The sequence below is a fragment of the Schizosaccharomyces octosporus genome (genome assembly GCF_000150505.1).
Source record: "Schizosaccharomyces octosporus yFS286 unplaced genomic scaffold supercont6.1, whole genome shotgun sequence".
In the NCBI taxonomy this organism is placed as follows: Eukaryota; Fungi; Ascomycota; class Schizosaccharomycetes; order Schizosaccharomycetales; family Schizosaccharomycetaceae; genus Schizosaccharomyces; species Schizosaccharomyces octosporus.
In genome coordinates this window covers 3,174,525-3,191,879 of record NW_013185619.1, presented here as the reverse complement: position 1 = coordinate 3,191,879, position 17,355 = coordinate 3,174,525, and the positions used below count along the sequence as shown (strand labels likewise).

The following is a 17,355-nucleotide window of genomic DNA, read 5'->3' as shown; positions in this document are numbered from 1 at the left end:
TTAAAATACCTTACAGTTGGTCCATCCGTTTTCTCCTTACTTTCCATGCTTTTACTCTTATTATTTAGACTTGCATATCACTACTGGAAGTCATCTACGAGACAACAAGAATACATAAAAATGAAAAGAACAATATTAAATTTCTTTCCCAAAAACTGCCAATAAGAACGGATCCAGTCAGAGAATACAATTTGTACATTAAAATAGGCAATACCTATTCTAAAAAAAAAAAAAGATCTGAATGCACTAAACTTAAGCAGAAGCGGCGGCAGCCTTGGATCCAGCAGCAGGCTTAGAACCAGTACCTAAAAAAATGGTTAGTTTATGAAGATAAAACAAATGAAATATCAAGTCACTTACGGAATCCGTTAACGAAGCTACGGTGGACCAACTTCATGTGTTGCATACGACCGGTACCAGTGGCTTTTCTTCTCTTAGCCTTGGCACCCCAGTTGAAGCGACGAGTCTTGGCAGAGGGATAACCGCAAGAAGCACAAGTGCTCTTTTGCTTATGGAAAGAGCGCTTTCCACAACGACGGCAGAGGGTATGAGACTTGTTGCCTCTCTTACCCATAGAAGTTGTACCCTTAGTCATTTTTGCTGCTGCTTCTTGAAAATGTCAGGGCCTTTGGCTGAAGAGAAATCTTTCACGTACTACAGCTTCACGTTTCGTTGGTATAGAAAGACAGTCACGGTGTCTTTAGAGTAAAAACTACGTTATTTATTTTTACAATATAGAGTATGGTGCGTTATATAGTCTTACGTGTTTGCTCATTTGTATCACTATCGTTAGTAAACATTGCTAAAGCGATTTTATTGAAATTTACCTGAAACAGTTACTGGTAAAAAAGGCTTGTATTTTTGTATTCTGTAAGAAGTTATTGCATTCTGTTTTTTATGCGTTCCTTATGTAGTGTTTACTCGATCTTTTTAATGTTTAACTCTTCACCGAATAATTCCTGTTGGTAGAGACAGAACGTGAAGCACTTTCGAGGTGCACATGCGGATGGCTTTTTATTAAAGAAATCTAAACTAATTATGAATACTAAATTTCCGTTACTCTCGTGTTTCAGCGTACATGAACTTCCCTATCGTCGTATTACTTACTTCTAGTACGATAACTCAGAGTAGCAGAGGAACTGCGAAACCTATTCAAAAGTCAGTTTCTTTGGAAAGAATGACGGACGATTTTATGTTAGAGTAAGCGGATATCCTTTTATTCTCAAAGAATTCATGCTAACGAATGTAGAGATGATGAAGATTATGAGTTCGAATTTGAGGATGATGATGATGAGATGGTCGAGCCGGACGTTGATGTTGAAAACTCGTACTACAACTCAAAAGGTATAGTATCTTGGTAAAGGATAATCATTTATTGGAATTATACTTACAATTTGGATGTAGCCCTAAAGGAGGATAATGCTGGTGCGGCTGTGAAATCATTTATAGAAATCGTGGACAAATGCAAATCCGAAAAGAATGAATGGTAAACGCTCTCATCAATTAACTTTATTTTAACTAATGAAATTATAGGGCTTTTAAGTCTTTGAAGCAGGCATTAAAGATTATGTTCCGTATGAATCAGCTGGATGAGGTATATATCACTTAAATAAGTAAACTTCCTGTACTAATATGTTATTATTTTAGATGTTGAAGTATTATCAGCAATTACTTGAATATGCAGAATGGCCCAGTATTACCAGAAACTACGCAGAAAAGTCTATATTTAACATTGTGGATTATACATCGTCTTCTAGCAATGCTCAATTCTTGGAAACTTTTTACGAAATCACAACTCAAGCACTTCAAAAGCTTAATAATGAACGGTTAACGATGAAAACATTGATGCACGTAGCTCGATTCTTCCTTTCGCAAAAGAATTATGTCAAATTTAAGTCTCTTTTACGGCAGATGCATCTTCTTCTTTCGAATGAAAATACTTCCGTTACGGATCAAAACAGAGAAACACATTTGTTGGAGCTTTATTCATTGGAAATTCAGATGTACTCTAGCCTCGAGGACAATAAACGATTAAAGGAAATATATCAAAGCTCCCTTAGAATCAAAACTGCCATTCCCCATCCTAAAATTATGGGTATTATTCGCGAATGCGGTGGTAAAATGCATATGCAGGAAGGACAATGGTCTGAAGCGCAGACAAACTTTTTCGAATCTTTCAAGTGTTACGATGAAGCTGGTTCTACGGCCCGTGAACGAGTGTTAAAATATCTTGTTTTATCAAATATGCTTTGCGAATCGGAAATTAATCCCTTCGATTCTCCAGAGACACAACCGTACAAAGAGAACCCGCATGTCATTGCTATGACTAAATTAGTGGAGGCATATCAAAAACGCGATATTAAAGAGGTGGAAAATTTGCTCCATGAACACCGGCAGGATATTATGGAAGACGATTTTATTCGTCAGTACGTTGATAAAATCCTTTACAGCATCAGAAGTCAGGTTCTTCTGGAAATGATACAGCCTTACACGACCGTGCAACTGAGTCTGCTGGCTGAAAAATTAGGTGTCACTACTGACATTGTTGAACAGTCGCTTATTGGACTTATCATGGACGGAAGAATTCAAGGAAAACTCGACATGATTCACGAAATATATATAAAGCAAAACCAGCTAACTATATTGAGTGACACATTAACGAAGAATGCTAAAAATATTTGGAGTGAAATCGCGAAGAATTAATAGCTTCAAATACATTGAGTGTTTGTAAGTTAATTAACTGATGAGCTTGGGTAGACAATCACACCATTATTCTCCAAAAAGATTTTTCTTTTCTAATTAAATTCAGCTTTGTCACCGGGCATATGTAAGGATTATCTTTTAACCAGCTTTGAATGCATGGATAACAAAACACAAAGCCGGTAGTTAGAACGGCCGGATTTTTAATATAATGGCCACAGATTCTACAAGTGTTTTTTGTAAGTGTCGTATCCTTGACTGAAATTTCTGGTGGCTCAAGCTCAGTAAATGCAACTCTTCCTTTCTTAACTTGAGTTGCATAATCATTTGTCTGCCACCAGTCTAAAACCTGGACTAGTGATAAAAATATATTCATGGAGTTGTCTAACAGTGAAGGAAGCGTATACGGATTATGCGCCTTTTCGGAAGTAAGATTGGGAATGCTAGTATCGTAAACAAGACGTTGCTTGAGTAGATGATCTATGGGATTTGAGAATGGAAGTATGCCCAAAGCAAACAGAAGATAGTAAACCCATTGAATTTTCTTGCAAAAATTAGATCCCAATTGAAATGTGAACTTCAATATAGTCAATAGTTTCTTAAGCTTTGATAGAATCTTCAAGCGAAAAGTGCGAAAAAAACTAGAATGTTGTCCATGGCTTTCAGTCTGTGTGGTGCTATGTTCTGTAGGAGCATTGACTCGAAATTCTGAAATTCTTGTATTATTCGACCATGTTTTGACTTTAGAGATTAAAAACGGCAAACAATACTAACACAAGTCAGTATGGATGGAGAAAATTATGTCAGAAAACTTACGGTAAAAAACAATTTTGCTAAAATATCCGTTTGTCTCAACCTTATGGCTGAATTAACTTCTTCAGGAAATAGATCAACTAGACATTCTTTATTTTTTATATATTTGACACGCTTTAATTGGAACCTCCTTTCAACGGATGTACAATTCCAATTTTTGAGACTTCTGTATTCAATAATAACTTTTAAGAAAAAATAAAAATCGTCCAGCGAGTTATAGGCACCTAACAATTGTCTAGGATATCTATGTGTGAAATACTAGACTTATTAGACACAATAGTTTGACACCTGACCTTACTGCAAAAATATACTTTATAGACGGTAAGACTAATCCATCAATTTCTTGAACTTGAAAAACCTCTAGCAAAGATGGGCTTTCCATGAATTGTTTGGTTTCGGCGACTTTTGGTAAAGTAAAATGGGGGATTTAGTATTAATTTAATGTTACGCGGATTAGACCTTTAACTTACAAAATTTAATTCAATCGTGTACTCTATATGTTATATTCTTTAATAATTTTTGTTCTTAGTTATGAAGAAAACCCGTACTAAAATACAGAGAGTACGTGTTTTCAGGTAAAAAAAAAAAACTACAGAGTTTGAAAAGATTATAAGGAATTAAAATAAATACGAAATAATTAAAAAATGTACAACTCTCATATAAACAAAGCGGTTCTACTATCATGGTCTTGTATCTTTGTATGATGATAGCTAAAGTCAAAATTAAAGCAAATCATTCTGGCCATAACGAAATACCAAAACAGAATTTAAAGTAGAAGCTGATGTTTGAATGGACGAAAAGGTAGTATGCGTACTTCTCAACGAGCGCAAAGCCGATCTTAACGTAGATATATCCTCACCGTTCAAAATATCTGGTAGTTTACAGCAAAAACAAAATAACCACTGAGCCTACAATCTTGTTAACAATTGATTCATATGGTCAACATAAAGATTTAGTACCTAGAATACACTTACCTGTACATCAAGAGTATCGTTTTCTAACCAGTAAGCACAGTTTTCGAAAATATCCAAAATAGTAGCTAAGTCAGTACTCGCTACAAAATCCCATGAAGGAATTTTGTTAGCTATAGTTTGTCTCCACTGTTGCAAGGTACTAGGCAATGTAGAATTGTCCAACAACAAATGCGGAGGGTACGTGGATAACTTTTTATTGTTCTGTTCCACGAGATCATAAAGGTTTTTTAAAAGAGGTTCTGGAAAACGGACAGGTTGTGTAGCTTCCGTATACAAAGGATTCCGCGTTTTGGTGTCTGGTTTTTCTGGTTGAACATTGGCAGTCTTAAAAGACTTTAGTGACATGGCTTCTCTTCTAAATCAATCAGTTAGTTCATTATTATAATTAAACTCATAAACAGCAATTGAAGTCGTCTTGCTCCCAAGTGATCTTTCGAGAGTTAGCTATTACCTTACGGCAGCAAGATAGTCTAAACCATCGAGAGGAATTTGAATTTCTTCCAAGGTATCTTGATTCTCAACTACTTCTGGGAATGCACACCGTTGGTTCGTTTCGTCATTCAATGGAGCCGTAACTTGAGGATGATGGAAAATGCGCTTTCTTTTCATTGACATAATTAGCAAAAGCTTTCAAAATCTTACAGAGGCTTTTAAATATATAGTTTTTAAAAGTTAGAAGTTATAGATCACTCTTCATGTGGTTGGATTCAGCAATGAATACATTGATGCACTTAATGCAAGAAAAGTTGAATTGACAATGTGAAATAAATCCGTCTCATCATTATTAGTAGCATTTATAAAAACGAAAAAGACCGCTATGATGAATCCTGGCTATAAAAAAAATTTCTTAATTTCTCTTTTCCCTCAGTATTTTATTCTGTTAAACTAAAACCGACTTGGTTACTGAAACATGAATAAATAAACATACACTCTGTTTAAGTAAACACCTTTTATTAACTGCTTTGATGTCTAAAATACGAATTGTATATAATATATCATGGTAACCCATTTCTTGGAAGCTACCGCTACAAAATGCAATACCAAAGTGTAAACAAAAAAAAAAAAAAGAATAAACAAACGCAACAGGACAGGGTTTAGCTTTGTATGAAGTGTATTCATGCAGTTTTCTGTATATGTAAATGTAAAAGTATTCAAAATCAGTTATGCTTAATGCTTGACTCTTGCTTTTGTTTACGCGACTTGGTACCAACTCTACTTTGATCATTGGGAAACGACGCAATGTAAATACTCAGACATTCTTTATATATGAGTTTTTATTTTATCTTCGAAATGGCAAAAAAATCAATAAACGTAGAATATTTTCAAAATTATTCGAAAGGGTGTTACCTTTCGAATAGGTAACATTGCGAAATAATAGGAAACACGCCCGCGTCTCTTATATTCTCCAAAACATTATTTAGTGTTTAATTATTTATGAAACACTCATATGTATCATTTAAAATGGGTTTCTCAATTTCATTTTAAAAATTCAATTACCAAATTGAAAAAAAACAGCTTGAATAAGTGCTTTGTACAGTCGTCAAGAGCGAATTGGATAAAGAATCTATCGAGGAGTTATTCCACGCAGGTTGAACAAGTAAATCAGCTGGACAATGCTGTTTCGAATCCTGGATTTCCTACTTTGCATAATTTTCTTCTAAAGGATCAAAAAAAATCTGGCGATTTGCATCTTCATACTGCTTTCAATCTGTGTATGGATGAACTTTTGAGTAATGCTGATAAAGGTCGAATCAGAAGCTTGACTAATAAAATACACAAACGCAGGGAAGAGGAAGTTAGGACTCCGACTTCGCTTCCTTGGAAAGAAGAATCTACAAAGACAATGACAGATGCTCAAATTTTGGCGTATTTAAAAGAAACAATGCCGTATCAATATGCTTCGTTATATCACATATTCCATGAATTGAAAAGTCTTTTGAAGGGTAAACCAAGTGACCAATTGAAAGTTTTGGATTGCGGAAAAGGTCCAAACTTGGGTGCAATTTTGTGTCAATCTTTTTTTCCCACGACAATTCCGTTCTCTGTAGTTGAGGAAAACAGATTTCTTCGTGAAATTATAAAACAACTCAATCAAAATATTTCTTCCTCGCTAGATTCTGGGAATTTGAATCCCGAGCTTTTTGGAAGATTGCCGCTTTCCCAAAAAGGGAATTACGATTTAGTTATCGCTTCGAATCGACTTCTTGAATGTGATTCTGATGAAGAGCTTTTTGGATACTTACGTGCGCTCTGGTCTCTATTAAACAAAGGTGGTATCGTAATTCTAACTGAGCAAGGTTCAAAACATGGCTTTCATGCGATCAAGAGAGCTAGATCATTTTTAATAAACAGAGGAAAAGACAAGGAAAACGATCGTTTAGATGCAAGGATTTTGGCTCCTTGCCCTCACGAAGATCGTTGTCCCATCAACATAGACAGCGGCGTCAGAGCAAATGTTTGTAATTTTAAACAGCATTTCTTTTTTCCTTCCTTTTCTCGCTTATACGTTCCAAGGAGTGAACAGAGGTCTCAGTCCCACTCAAAGTTTAGCTATGTCGTTTTACAGAAGGGCGTTGCTCGTGAGTCGAACACATATAAACCTGTCCAAAATGAACAAGAGCTTTTGAAGCCTGGTTTCGAAGATAACGATGGCCATATTAATTGGCCTCGTATCATCCGATCACCTCTAAAACGCCATGGTCATGTTATTGTTGACGTGTGCGATCATGATGCCCAGCTTCGGCGACACATTATACCCAAGTCTCAAGGTAAATTGTATTATCAAATAGCTAGAAAATCTAATCTTGGAGACCGTTTCCCTATTAAAGGTAAAGTTCAAAGTGTTGAACAAAAGCAACAAGCCAATAAACATTTAGAAGCTAATGAAGAACATGCGGCTCTAAACTCTCCATTGAAAGACTCTTCAGAGGTATCTGAAAAGACAATACCAAGCTATGCTTTCACTGGAAAACGTTACTACAGTACCAGTCCTTATTTCCGTCAAAACTCATCTAAATTTTTTGGGTCAGCAAGGGGTTCATTAATTAACAGGCGATTTTATTCGCAAAGACACAAGATAAACCCAAAATTAAAATACCAACGACAGACCACTATCAATTATTTAATCGCGCTCTCTGTTTTGGTACTTGGTATAACATATGCATCAGTTCCTCTTTACCGCTTGTTTTGTTCCAAGACTGGTTACGGCGGGACAGTCAATACTGATCAAGAGCGTATGAATGTTGATAGAATGGTTCCTCGTAGAGACTCTAAACGGGTAAGGGTAACATTCAACAGCGATGTCGCAGGAAATCTTCGCTGGAAGTTATATCCTCAGCAAAAAGAGATCTGGGTTCAACCTGGAGAAACGGCTCTTGCATTTTACACAGCTGAAAACTATTCCGACGAAGATATAGTTGGCGTTGCCACGTACAATATTGTACCAGGTCAAGCCGCTATATATTTCTCTAAAGTTGCTTGTTTTTGTTTCGAAGAGCAAAAGTTAGATGCCGGTGAGAAGGTCGATTTACCAGTATTTTTCTTTTTGGATCCAGAGTTTGTCGACGATCCAAACATGAAATACGTAGATGATATACTGCTCAGTTATACGTTCTTTGAAGCAAAATATGACAATAATGGAAATTTACTAACCCAGTTAAATTAATAGGCTCATTGGATAATGTCAGGATAACAAATAATAATAATATATCCTTTTTTACTTAGGCAATGATATTCAACAGTATTTTATTGAAATCATTCTACGCACGTTAAACAATTATGGAAATTTTGTCATTATACATAAAGGGACGAGCCAAACCTTCATTTCGTCTTCTTATCCTTAAACGCTTATTTGGCTACAGCCTGCTGTATCGAATGCATCATTTCCTCTTTTATAATTAGCTGTCTTGTCTTCTCCAATTTCTCAAGAAGAGCGGATATATTTGTACCCCATTCGTTGAGCTGTTCATGAACATTCTTGGGTTTCTTGAAAGTAATTACTTGAGCAGGACGATCAATACGAGCATAAAATTGTCGTTTAGTAATGAGATCAGACAAAAACAATTCGGTTTCCTCGGGGTTCATGTCCAAAAGAACACCCAGTCGATCACATTGAATTCGAGAGTAATACTTAGCAACTGTACGCATGTTGTGTTCAATGACACGCTTACGCAATTCAGACCAGCGTTTCTCGCCCTTCTCATCATTTTCGGCAAATACAGGAGTGCTTCTCAAAACCGAACCGTAAATTTCAGAAATCTTAGGCCAGCGCATTAATTCATTAACTGTAAAGCACTTCACCAATTGTTGAAGTAAAGGAACAGAGTTAAGTTTGTGATCAGAATTGATACGATGAAGCAAGTCAGCTTGCTCGTTATCATAAGGACTTAACAAGACAAAACAGACGACGTTCTCCAAAATCTCCTTCCATTTTTCTGGGTCTTCCTGGACAATCGAAGTATCATAGACGGCGCGGTAATATTTGCAAACATCAAGGTAAGCATCGTCGTGTAACCCAATACGAATTTTTTGTTCATAGTATTTGAGTTTTAGAGACTCAACCCCTTCTTTCTCAAAGAATTTGGTATTAATCTTTTTGGTAAAAATAGATGCCATATAAAAGTCAGAACGTAAGAGGAATAAACGAACTTGGTCGAGTATAAAAGCCACCTTTTCTTTCTGATCAAAGGAACCATATGTTTCTACAGGTTCATTGCAAAGAATTTCCTGAGCTGCTTTAACATCGCCATGTTCTTCTTTGATTTGTGACAAAAGCTGTGTAAGGCGAGCTCTTTCAACTTCTACATAAATTTTTCCATCCGTAATCGTTCGTAAAGTCTCAATCAAGTCTATTTTTTTCTTAAGGTCTTCAATAGCAGGTAAATAATTCATTACATGTTGGACAAGGCTTGTCATTGCTTGCTTAAGTTGGCCATGTTTTTTAGATAGGTTCACGAGCTGTTCATTCAGGCCTTGAAAATCATGCGCATGGTATAAAAGGTCTGCAATAAAACATAATACTCTTGTATTGGTGATTGCATCCGAGGCTTGACGCACTTGCTTCTCAAAGATTAGAAGTTTTTCTAAGGAACTGTCCTACACAATATGTTAATAACAAGCTATTATCGACTTTCTCTTCAATCCTTACAATATCTACAGTGCTAGAAGCACCAAGCTCCTTCTTTAAATCTTCAAACTTGTTTGATAAATCGATTTCTGGTTTTGCTTCCATTGCCAAAGGTTTGGTTGTTGGAAACATCCTGAATGCCAAGTATGACTTTCCATGATACTCACTAAATTTTGTTGTATTGTGTTAGGTAACTTAGTCTACTACGGTACAATACGTACTTTTTGCTTAACATAGTATACTGCTATACCGTAATAAACATTATTTAGAATATAAGAGAAAAAATAATATTGGTACTAAAGAAGTGGTATACCCGGTCAAAGGCTAATCAGGATCTCAAGAAACTTTTGTAGGTTTGGATAATTTTACATAAGGTCGTCAATGAATTTTCGTTTCGACTTAAACAATGACCATGATCGACTTGAAATGAAATTTATAAGTTTTGAAGACCTTTCGCATTCAGATTTAAGTATCTTAGAATGAAATCTTGGTTTTTCAATAGAAAAAATTCTTACTACTTCTCTTACATAGGGAATCCTTATTCCTTTCATTTAGTTTAGTGAAATTCATTCGTGTACGCTATTTACCAAGTGAAGAACGCTTGGTAACTGGAACGATGAAAGACGAGGTCAAAACTTCACCACTACCACATTTACTTTCTGCGAATTCAATTATCATTTTAAGGATATATATTTATTCCTTAAAAGAGAAAATCCAGTTAAGTTTAGCGTGGTGTAAATTGAACTTCCTAAGTGGAGAGTAAGACAAAGCAGAAAGTTAAAGGAAACGTACATCCTAAAGTGGACTGAAAGAATCGCTGTAAGGGTTGACTGTATATTAAAAAATCATGTCGAATCTAGACAACGCAGTTATGGTCCGGGATGACCAGGGAAATCCTTTCATTTTGGTTCGCGATCAAGATAAGAAGAAAAGATTGCATGGTATAGAAGCCGTTAAAAGTCATATCCTCGCTACCAAGACTGTTGCCAATATTGTCCGTACATCTTTAGGACCTCGTGGATTGGATAAAATTTTGATTTCTCCAGATGGAGACATTACGGTCACGAACGATGGTGCTACCATTTTAGAGCAAATGGAAGTTGAGCATCAGATCGCCAAGTTGTTGGTTCAGTTATCAAAATCTCAAGATGATGAAATTGGTGATGGTACTACTGGTGTCGTAGTGTTGGCCGGCGCCTTGTTAGAGCAAGCTGAGGGTTTGATCGACAAGGGTATTCACCCAATCCGAATTGCAGATGGATTCGAAAAAGCTTGTCAGCATTCCGTCAAACACTTAGATTCGATATCCGATGTCGTCAACTTTGATAAGTTGGACACCACAAACTTGTTCCGTGCTGCAAAGACTAGTTTGGGAAGCAAAGTGGTATCAAAAGCCCACGATCACTTTGCCAAGATTGCTGTTGAGGCAGTCCTTTCTGTTGCCGACTTCGAACGCAAAGACGTTGATTTTGAATTAATTAAAGTCGATGGAAAGGTTGGTGCTTCTGTTGATGATACGACTCTCGTAAAGGGTGTGGTTGTTGATAAGGATATGTCTCACCCTCAGATGCCTCATCACATTGAGGATGCAAAGATTGCAATTTTAACATGTCCCTTTGAACCTCCCAAGCCAAAGACTAAACACAAGCTTGACATCACATCGGTGAACGAGTTTGAAGCTTTACAAAAATATGAGAAAGAAAAGTTTGAAGGCATGATAAAGCACGTAAAGGATGCTGGAGCAAATCTTGTTATTTGCCAATGGGGATTTGATGATGAAGCTAATCATTTACTTTTGCAAAACAATCTTCCTGCAGTCCGTTGGGTGGGTGGACCAGAGATTGAATTAATTGCCATCGCTACTAATGGACGCATTGTTCCTCGATTCGAAGATCTTTCCAACGAGAAACTTGGTACAGCTGGACTCGTTCGTGAAGTCAGTTTTGGTACTACTCGCGATAAGATTTTGGTGATTGAAAAATGTGCAAATACTCGTGCCGTAACCATATTCGTCCGTGGTAGTAACAAGATGATCGTGGACGAAGCTAAACGTGCTCTTCATGATGCTTTGTGTGTTGTACGAAATTTAATTCGTGATAACCGTGTTGTTTACGGAGGTGGTGCCGCAGAAGTTTCATGTTCCTTGGCTGTCAACCAAGAAGCAGAAAAGATTCCTGGTATTGATCAGTATTCTATGCGTGCTTTTGCAGATGCTCTAGATACCGTTCCTTTAGCCTTGGCTGAAAACAGTGGTTTATCATCCATTGAGGCATTGACTGCTGTTAAGGCACGTCATGTTAAAGAAAACAATTCTCACTTGGGCATTGATTGCCTTCACACAGGTCACAATAACATGAAGGAGCAATTCGTAATTGACCCTCTTATTGGCAAGAAGCAGCAATTACTACTTGCTACTCAACTTTGCAGAATGGTCTTGAAGGTTAATGATATTATCGTTGCCGGTTCAAAAGATGATGAGTACAATTAAGAATGATACGTGGATGGCTTGACTGGAGGTATTCGGTTGACGAAAAAAGGAATTCTCATAGTTTGGAAATGAATCCCCTTTGAAAATCAAAGCTAGAATTTAGAAATAAAGTATGTCCTTTGTCGTAGACAAAATTATTGCAAATGTTGTAAAGTCAGTAATATGTAAAGTATTGTTTGTGTCCATAATCGGATATATCTTTAGACGGCATTGGAATTGCCCTGCTACGCACGCAGTAGTACTTAAACATTTCCAATTTTACATAATGTTGAAAAGACCCCGGCAGAAGTACCGATCAGAAATCTGACGATATCGAGCCACATTACTATGTATATATTTTTTGTACATACATACATATGCCAGAACCGTTTTTATGATTCAACGTGAAAATAGCAATTCATTTTGGTTTCTAAACTTCATTTAACTAGATAACAATCTCATGTACGTTTGTATTCGCTAGGAGGAAGAGACAAAGGTGTATTCATTCGCATGAATAGGATCAGGCATAGCATTTGCAAGACAACTGTGGCTTCAGACATCAGTAACCCTTTTACTTTTGATGTTTTATTGCGTTGTCTGCTTGCTATGAACAAACAAAGACATTTTGACTCAACCAGTAAATATCTACCAATTCCAGCCCTTCTTTATGACACATCATTATGTAAACAAACAAAACAAATCGTTTTCATCATTCATTTATATGCGTTTTTGCCTTTTGTTCAATATTTGTGAATGGTATTTTTTTGAATTGAATTTGGGGAAAAGGTTTAATATTAATAGGAGAAGCAACATGTTTGAAACTTCATTTTTTATATTCGACTTTTTCACCCTTCTGGAACTGAACGATGTTAACATAATACTAACCGAAGGGTGATGCCCCAAATACCGCACTCTAACGATATGAAGTAAATCTGTTTGTTTTTCTCATTTATATGGGAGCTAAGAAGGTGCCGACAACAAAGAAAAAGCAAACGCCAACTTTCTAAAAATTTCCTACAAAGCGATTCTTTTAGTGCTTTCATAGGCTGTTTGTCGTTAAGTTCGACGTAAAAGTTGAATTTAACGATCGTTTGCCATTGGAAATATTGTATTCTTCAACTTACCATTACTTTTTTTGGGACTTCATCTTTTTGAGCGCCTCTCTTTTGAATTTAACGTAAACGCCTGTTTTACTCTTTCAGCGTATTTCGAATTCATTTAGTTTCACTATACTTTGTAATTGGTCGTGGTGCTTTTTGTATACGCGTTTTTATAGAAAAAGCGAACCTATGCCATAAGTTTCATTTTTCATACGCTTCATTGGGTTTATATTTTTTTCGAATTTGGCTGGCTACTTTGGAAAGCCCATATCTTTATTCAATTTGGAAGTTTAAAAGTTTGGATACCGAAGCATAACTGAGTTTGTGAGTTTTTCAGCAAATCGTCAATTCTGCGTAGTTATCTGTAACTACAACACCCTCTTTTTCATCATTCTTTTTTTATTTTGTTTTTATTTTTTCATTTCAAGTTTTCTTCTTTTCGCGTTTCTTGACTTCATCACTTTTACTATTATTTTTGTCAAGGACTCGACCCGAATTTTCTTTCTTTCATTGCTTTACATAAGTTTCCTCTTTTTTTCTCTTTGGTTTCTCGTCTGTCTCTCGTCGAATCCATTATGACAAAACGAATGCTTTCTTCGAATCCGATGCTCTCTTTAGAGACAGAAAATATTGCAAAACTGGGTACTTTAACAGCAGACAACTTGAGCTGCATGTGGAATGGTAATGTATTAAACAGGTGCTCTATATTAACATTATTTTCTTTTTAGTTTTTACCAAATGCGCTGAAAATCTTGAAAACGGTCGTCGATTAGAAAATCTTTCGTGGAGGCTTTGGTATCGCGAGGCTGTTATGTCTGAACCCGGTCAGAGTTGCCATGAACGAATGGAAGCTTCAATCCCTGACCTCTCTTCCAGCTGTGGTTCTATAGCTTCTTCAGCTGATTCGGATGAGGACGTCTGTGCTTTCTCCCCTACTAGCAAATCTGACACTATCCGTCTAAACTCAACTACTAATTCCGGAAGTCAAGAATCTTTCGTGCATGAGAACCCAAGAGGTTTAATTCGATCAACTTCTTCCTTGCGCCCACGAGCCAGACGCTCCAGTTCGCGTTTACTTTCTTCCGACACATTTAGTCAACTTATCACATCATTTTCTCCTTTGGAGAAACCTCTCGAAAAATCAGTTGAAAAACTTTCAAAAAAAAATCTTCCTCAGCTCACACAAAGGCTGATCTTCATCAGCAACCGTCGAATCCATCTTTTAAATATCAAAATCGACCGGCCTTAGCGGTAACCGTTAGTGAACCGCACTATGCTTCTTCTTGTTCCGTTTCAGATTACCGAAAGGATTCGCATGCAGATACGATGACACCACCTGGTCCCGCTCAGTCAAATGAGAAGATGTCAAAGAAAGAATTATCGAAAGTTGGTTCTTCTTCTCATGCGAAACCACAAATGGCAAATAAATCCGTCAGTAGTTCTGTAGCCGCAGCTGCTAGGGCTAAAGATGCAGAGCGAGAAAAAATCGCCAAATTAACTGTGACACCCGGAAAATCAACTAGTGTTATTCATGGATTTCATCCTAGTTCCTCAAAAACAACTCCTTCACCCTCTACCAAGACTAAATCCGCAGTACAAGACTCCAATACCGGATCTGGATCCTTAAAACAGGCTTTTAATACGAATAAAAGTCACCCGTTTTTTTATCTTCGAGGTGCCTACTCTGACAAAAACGCCTCACAATCATCTTCAATGATATCCACAACTGATGAAGAGACGAATCCTCCTAAAAATACCGTTATTCCTGAACTGAAAACAAGAGACCCCGAGGAAAGTGAAAAAGTCAGTTCGGATAGTGACGATGAAGATGCTTGGGTTTCCGTCGATGAAGAAGCGAACACCCCTCCGTGTTTCTATAAACGGCCTCCTACACCTTTTTCTTCTTATCGAAATAGCGCTTTGTCTTTGCTATTATCAAAAGAGGATAGAACTCATGGCGGACACAATAATGATTCAAGATCACGATTGGCCGCGGCTTCTCCGACTTTACCTATAAATGCAAGCAAAGCTAATAATCATGAAGCCAACATGGAAACTTTGAATTCTAGCCTTTTAAGTGGTAGTATTCCATTGTCATCGGAGCCCAGAGTTTATCAAATCTCTCATAACAACGCTAACAAGACAAAAATACTGAATTCGGAAATTTCAGAAAGTCTAAGACGAGATCTATTATGGGAACGGAGACAGAAAGCGTCTTTGAGCAGCGCTGTCCTTCGGCGGCATTTCAATAAAGGTCAATCTGGGGATGAGGATGCCCGTAACAAAAAGATTGTCGAAAAAGCTTTTTCAAATGATTGCTCCGTCTGGTAGAAAGAGACTAAAATACCGTTCTGAATGGATGGCTTATAATAATGGAGCTATCAGAAATTAGGAGACTTTCGTTTGTGAGGAACATAAGTCTGCGCGAGTGCCTAACTAAAGGTACTATCTTTGTTATTAACGTTTCGTAGTTGAAGCGCGTGTATATTAATCATCATAATGTATTTTACTGGATTTTATAAGGAAAGAAAAGGATAAGATATAAAAATGTATTCGTTGGTTGGCGCATGATCTTGTAAATATACGCTACTCGAATTAATATACATACATTCATGTGAAAGAAGTCTTGGTAGAAGAGACAAAGTAAGTGTTCTTATATTTTATCAATTTCTTGTTATTAATATTCTAATGAAGAAATAAGGTATTTTTCTTACAGGAGAAAGAAAAAAATCCATTTATATGTCACTAAAATACGCTTGGCCTTTCATTTTTATTTTATTTATGTTATCTTTTATTTTTTTGTTTGTAGCTTGGTAGTTTTATTTTTAGCAAAAGAGTGATTCGTTGGAGATTCTTTTACTTTCCCAATATCAATTAGCGTGTTAATGTTAGTAAAGCTCTATTAATCAGCAGATTGAGAGACAAGACAGATGTATTAATTCCAGTCTCGTAATATTGCTTCTTTGTAGATTCGTGGGCGGAGCCAGAATTATTAAAGCATTATTCATCTAGGAGTTTGAAAAATCAAGTAGAGGCGATATGAAATTAGATAAAAGAAGTAACGACTAGTATGCTGTGTATCTAGTCCTTTTTAGCATCTCTGATCATGCCTGAACTGATCTTGATCAGTTCACCTGTTTCATCATCACGGAGCTCTGTAGTGACGGCTGTACGATAGCCTAAATGTTCGTACATACCATAACCGACTGTGCTAGCAAAAAGGAAGCAGGGAAGTTGATGACTATCAGCATCACGGTGGACAATGTTTAACATAGCCTTGCCAACTCCTTTCTTTTGGCTATCTGGATTAACAGAGACCAAGTGAACCATTATGAAACCATTTGGTTGAGTTAGCAAACCAGTTTTGTAAAGTGCTGTTTCATATTGGACTTCATTATACTGCGCACGGCGTTTAAGAGCGCCGGCATCATACCACCAATAAATGAATCTTTCATAAAGACCGTGAAGCCATTGAATAAATCGTTCCCTATAGGAAAGTTTAACAGAAGGAAACTGTTCGTAGGCCAAAAAACCAACGTATGGATGAGACGAAGTATATGCTACCTTGCAGTTCACACGAGGATTTAAATAAATCTTTCTACTAAAGAGTTTTGTAAGCGGTAATAAAGCCGATGGAGAAATACCACGAAATCTCCATGCCCAGGTGTCACTGTCCTTAAAAGCACGAAGGGTTAGCGCCGTGACTGGCCCAAGGTCTGAGTATTTCAAGTTGCGGAATTGCAAAGCTTCTCCATCTACAAAGTGAGCTTCTGACATTTCCAAGGGTTGAACTGAAACAAAGCAATGGTCGGTATATTATGTTGAAACAAAAGTTTAGCAAGAAGAATAGTCAGGCACAAGGCGGGATTCTTCTATGTTTCGTGTATAAAAAAAGAATAATAAACACGTAGCTTAATACTAAAGAGAAGAGCAAGTTGATACTTTAGCTTTCCGTAGTTTATTATATAATGAAAGAAAGAAAGAAAACGAAACCAACAATAGATTGTCCAGATATTAATCTTAAAAGGACGCGGTAGCTTATTCTTTCACAAAAAAAGATCAAAACGATAGTCAGAAAGCAAGGATAAGTGATATAGATTCTAAAAATAAGTCTACTATATCTTCCAAAGATGTCTTTCAGTGGATAGAGCAAGATTGATTTCTTCTCTTTTGGTG

General features: G+C 36.7%; 9 protein-coding genes across 9 annotated transcripts; 4 read left to right on the top strand and 5 right to left on the bottom strand.

Annotated features, from left to right (window-relative positions):
- Window positions 1–32: 32 nt before the first annotated feature.
- Window positions 33–705, bottom strand: SOCG_02248 (60S ribosomal protein L37). Its single transcript, XM_013160742.1, has 2 exons — window positions 361–705; window positions 33–305 (listed from the first exon to the last, which is right to left on the bottom strand). The coding sequence occupies exons 1-2, from the start codon at window positions 593–595 to the stop codon at window positions 253–255; spliced, it is 288 nt and encodes a 95-aa protein (XP_013016196.1). The 5' UTR covers window positions 596–705; the 3' UTR covers window positions 33–252.
- A 413-nt stretch (window positions 706–1,118) lies between these two features.
- On the top strand, window positions 1,119–4,003 carry SOCG_02247 (COP9/signalosome complex subunit Csn2). The gene is made up of 5 exons (XM_013160741.1): window positions 1,119–1,200; window positions 1,250–1,344; window positions 1,405–1,486; window positions 1,534–1,594; window positions 1,648–4,003. The coding sequence occupies exons 1-5, from the start codon at window positions 1,178–1,180 to the stop codon at window positions 2,701–2,703; spliced, it is 1,317 nt and encodes a 438-aa protein (XP_013016195.1). The 5' UTR covers window positions 1,119–1,177; the 3' UTR covers window positions 2,704–4,003.
- SOCG_02246 (ubiquitin-protein ligase E3) lies at window positions 1,619–4,081 on the bottom strand. Its single transcript, XM_013160740.1, has 3 exons — window positions 3,812–4,081; window positions 3,517–3,771; window positions 1,619–3,469 (listed from the first exon to the last, which is right to left on the bottom strand). Exons 1-3 carry the CDS (start codon window positions 3,893–3,895, stop codon window positions 2,762–2,764), a joined length of 1,047 nt encoding a protein of 348 aa, XP_013016194.1. The 5' UTR covers window positions 3,896–4,081; the 3' UTR covers window positions 1,619–2,761.
- Window positions 4,082–4,110: 29 nt separating this feature from the next.
- Window positions 4,111–5,446, bottom strand: SOCG_02245 (SMN family protein yip11). Its single transcript, XM_013160739.1, has 3 exons — window positions 4,939–5,446; window positions 4,488–4,842; window positions 4,111–4,421 (listed from the first exon to the last, which is right to left on the bottom strand). The coding sequence occupies exons 1-3, from the start codon at window positions 5,100–5,102 to the stop codon at window positions 4,236–4,238; spliced, it is 705 nt and encodes a 234-aa protein (XP_013016193.1). The 5' UTR covers window positions 5,103–5,446; the 3' UTR covers window positions 4,111–4,235.
- A 452-nt stretch (window positions 5,447–5,898) lies between these two features.
- On the top strand, window positions 5,899–8,182 carry SOCG_02244 (cytochrome c oxidase assembly protein COX11). Its single transcript, XM_013160738.1, has one exon. It carries the CDS (start codon window positions 5,935–5,937, stop codon window positions 8,149–8,151), a length of 2,217 nt encoding a protein of 738 aa, XP_013016192.1. The 5' UTR covers window positions 5,899–5,934; the 3' UTR covers window positions 8,152–8,182.
- A 12-nt stretch (window positions 8,183–8,194) lies between these two features.
- Window positions 8,195–9,798, bottom strand: SOCG_02243 (19S proteasome regulatory subunit Rpn502). Its single transcript, XM_013160737.1, has 2 exons — window positions 9,634–9,798; window positions 8,195–9,581 (listed from the first exon to the last, which is right to left on the bottom strand). Exons 1-2 carry the CDS (start codon window positions 9,742–9,744, stop codon window positions 8,334–8,336), a joined length of 1,359 nt encoding a protein of 452 aa, XP_013016191.1. The 5' UTR covers window positions 9,745–9,798; the 3' UTR covers window positions 8,195–8,333.
- Window positions 9,799–10,161: 363 nt separating this feature from the next.
- SOCG_02242 (chaperonin-containing T-complex epsilon subunit Cct5) lies at window positions 10,162–12,243 on the top strand. Its single transcript, XM_013160736.1, has one exon. It carries the CDS (start codon window positions 10,460–10,462, stop codon window positions 12,098–12,100), a length of 1,641 nt encoding a protein of 546 aa, XP_013016190.1. The 5' UTR covers window positions 10,162–10,459; the 3' UTR covers window positions 12,101–12,243.
- A 1,511-nt stretch (window positions 12,244–13,754) lies between these two features.
- Window positions 13,755–15,510, top strand: SOCG_02241 (DUF1752 family protein; the record flags this gene model as incomplete). Its single annotated transcript, XM_013160735.1, has 3 exons — window positions 13,755–13,860; window positions 13,908–14,323; window positions 14,368–15,510. 3 exons carry the CDS (start codon window positions 13,755–13,757, stop codon window positions 15,508–15,510), a joined length of 1,665 nt encoding a protein of 554 aa, XP_013016189.1.
- A 301-nt stretch (window positions 15,511–15,811) lies between these two features.
- On the bottom strand, window positions 15,812–17,351 carry SOCG_02240 (N-acetyltransferase). The gene has a single exon (XM_013160734.1). The coding sequence runs from the start codon at window positions 16,954–16,956 to the stop codon at window positions 16,261–16,263; it is 696 nt and encodes a 231-aa protein (XP_013016188.1). The 5' UTR covers window positions 16,957–17,351; the 3' UTR covers window positions 15,812–16,260.
- Window positions 17,352–17,355: the final 4 nt, after the last annotated feature.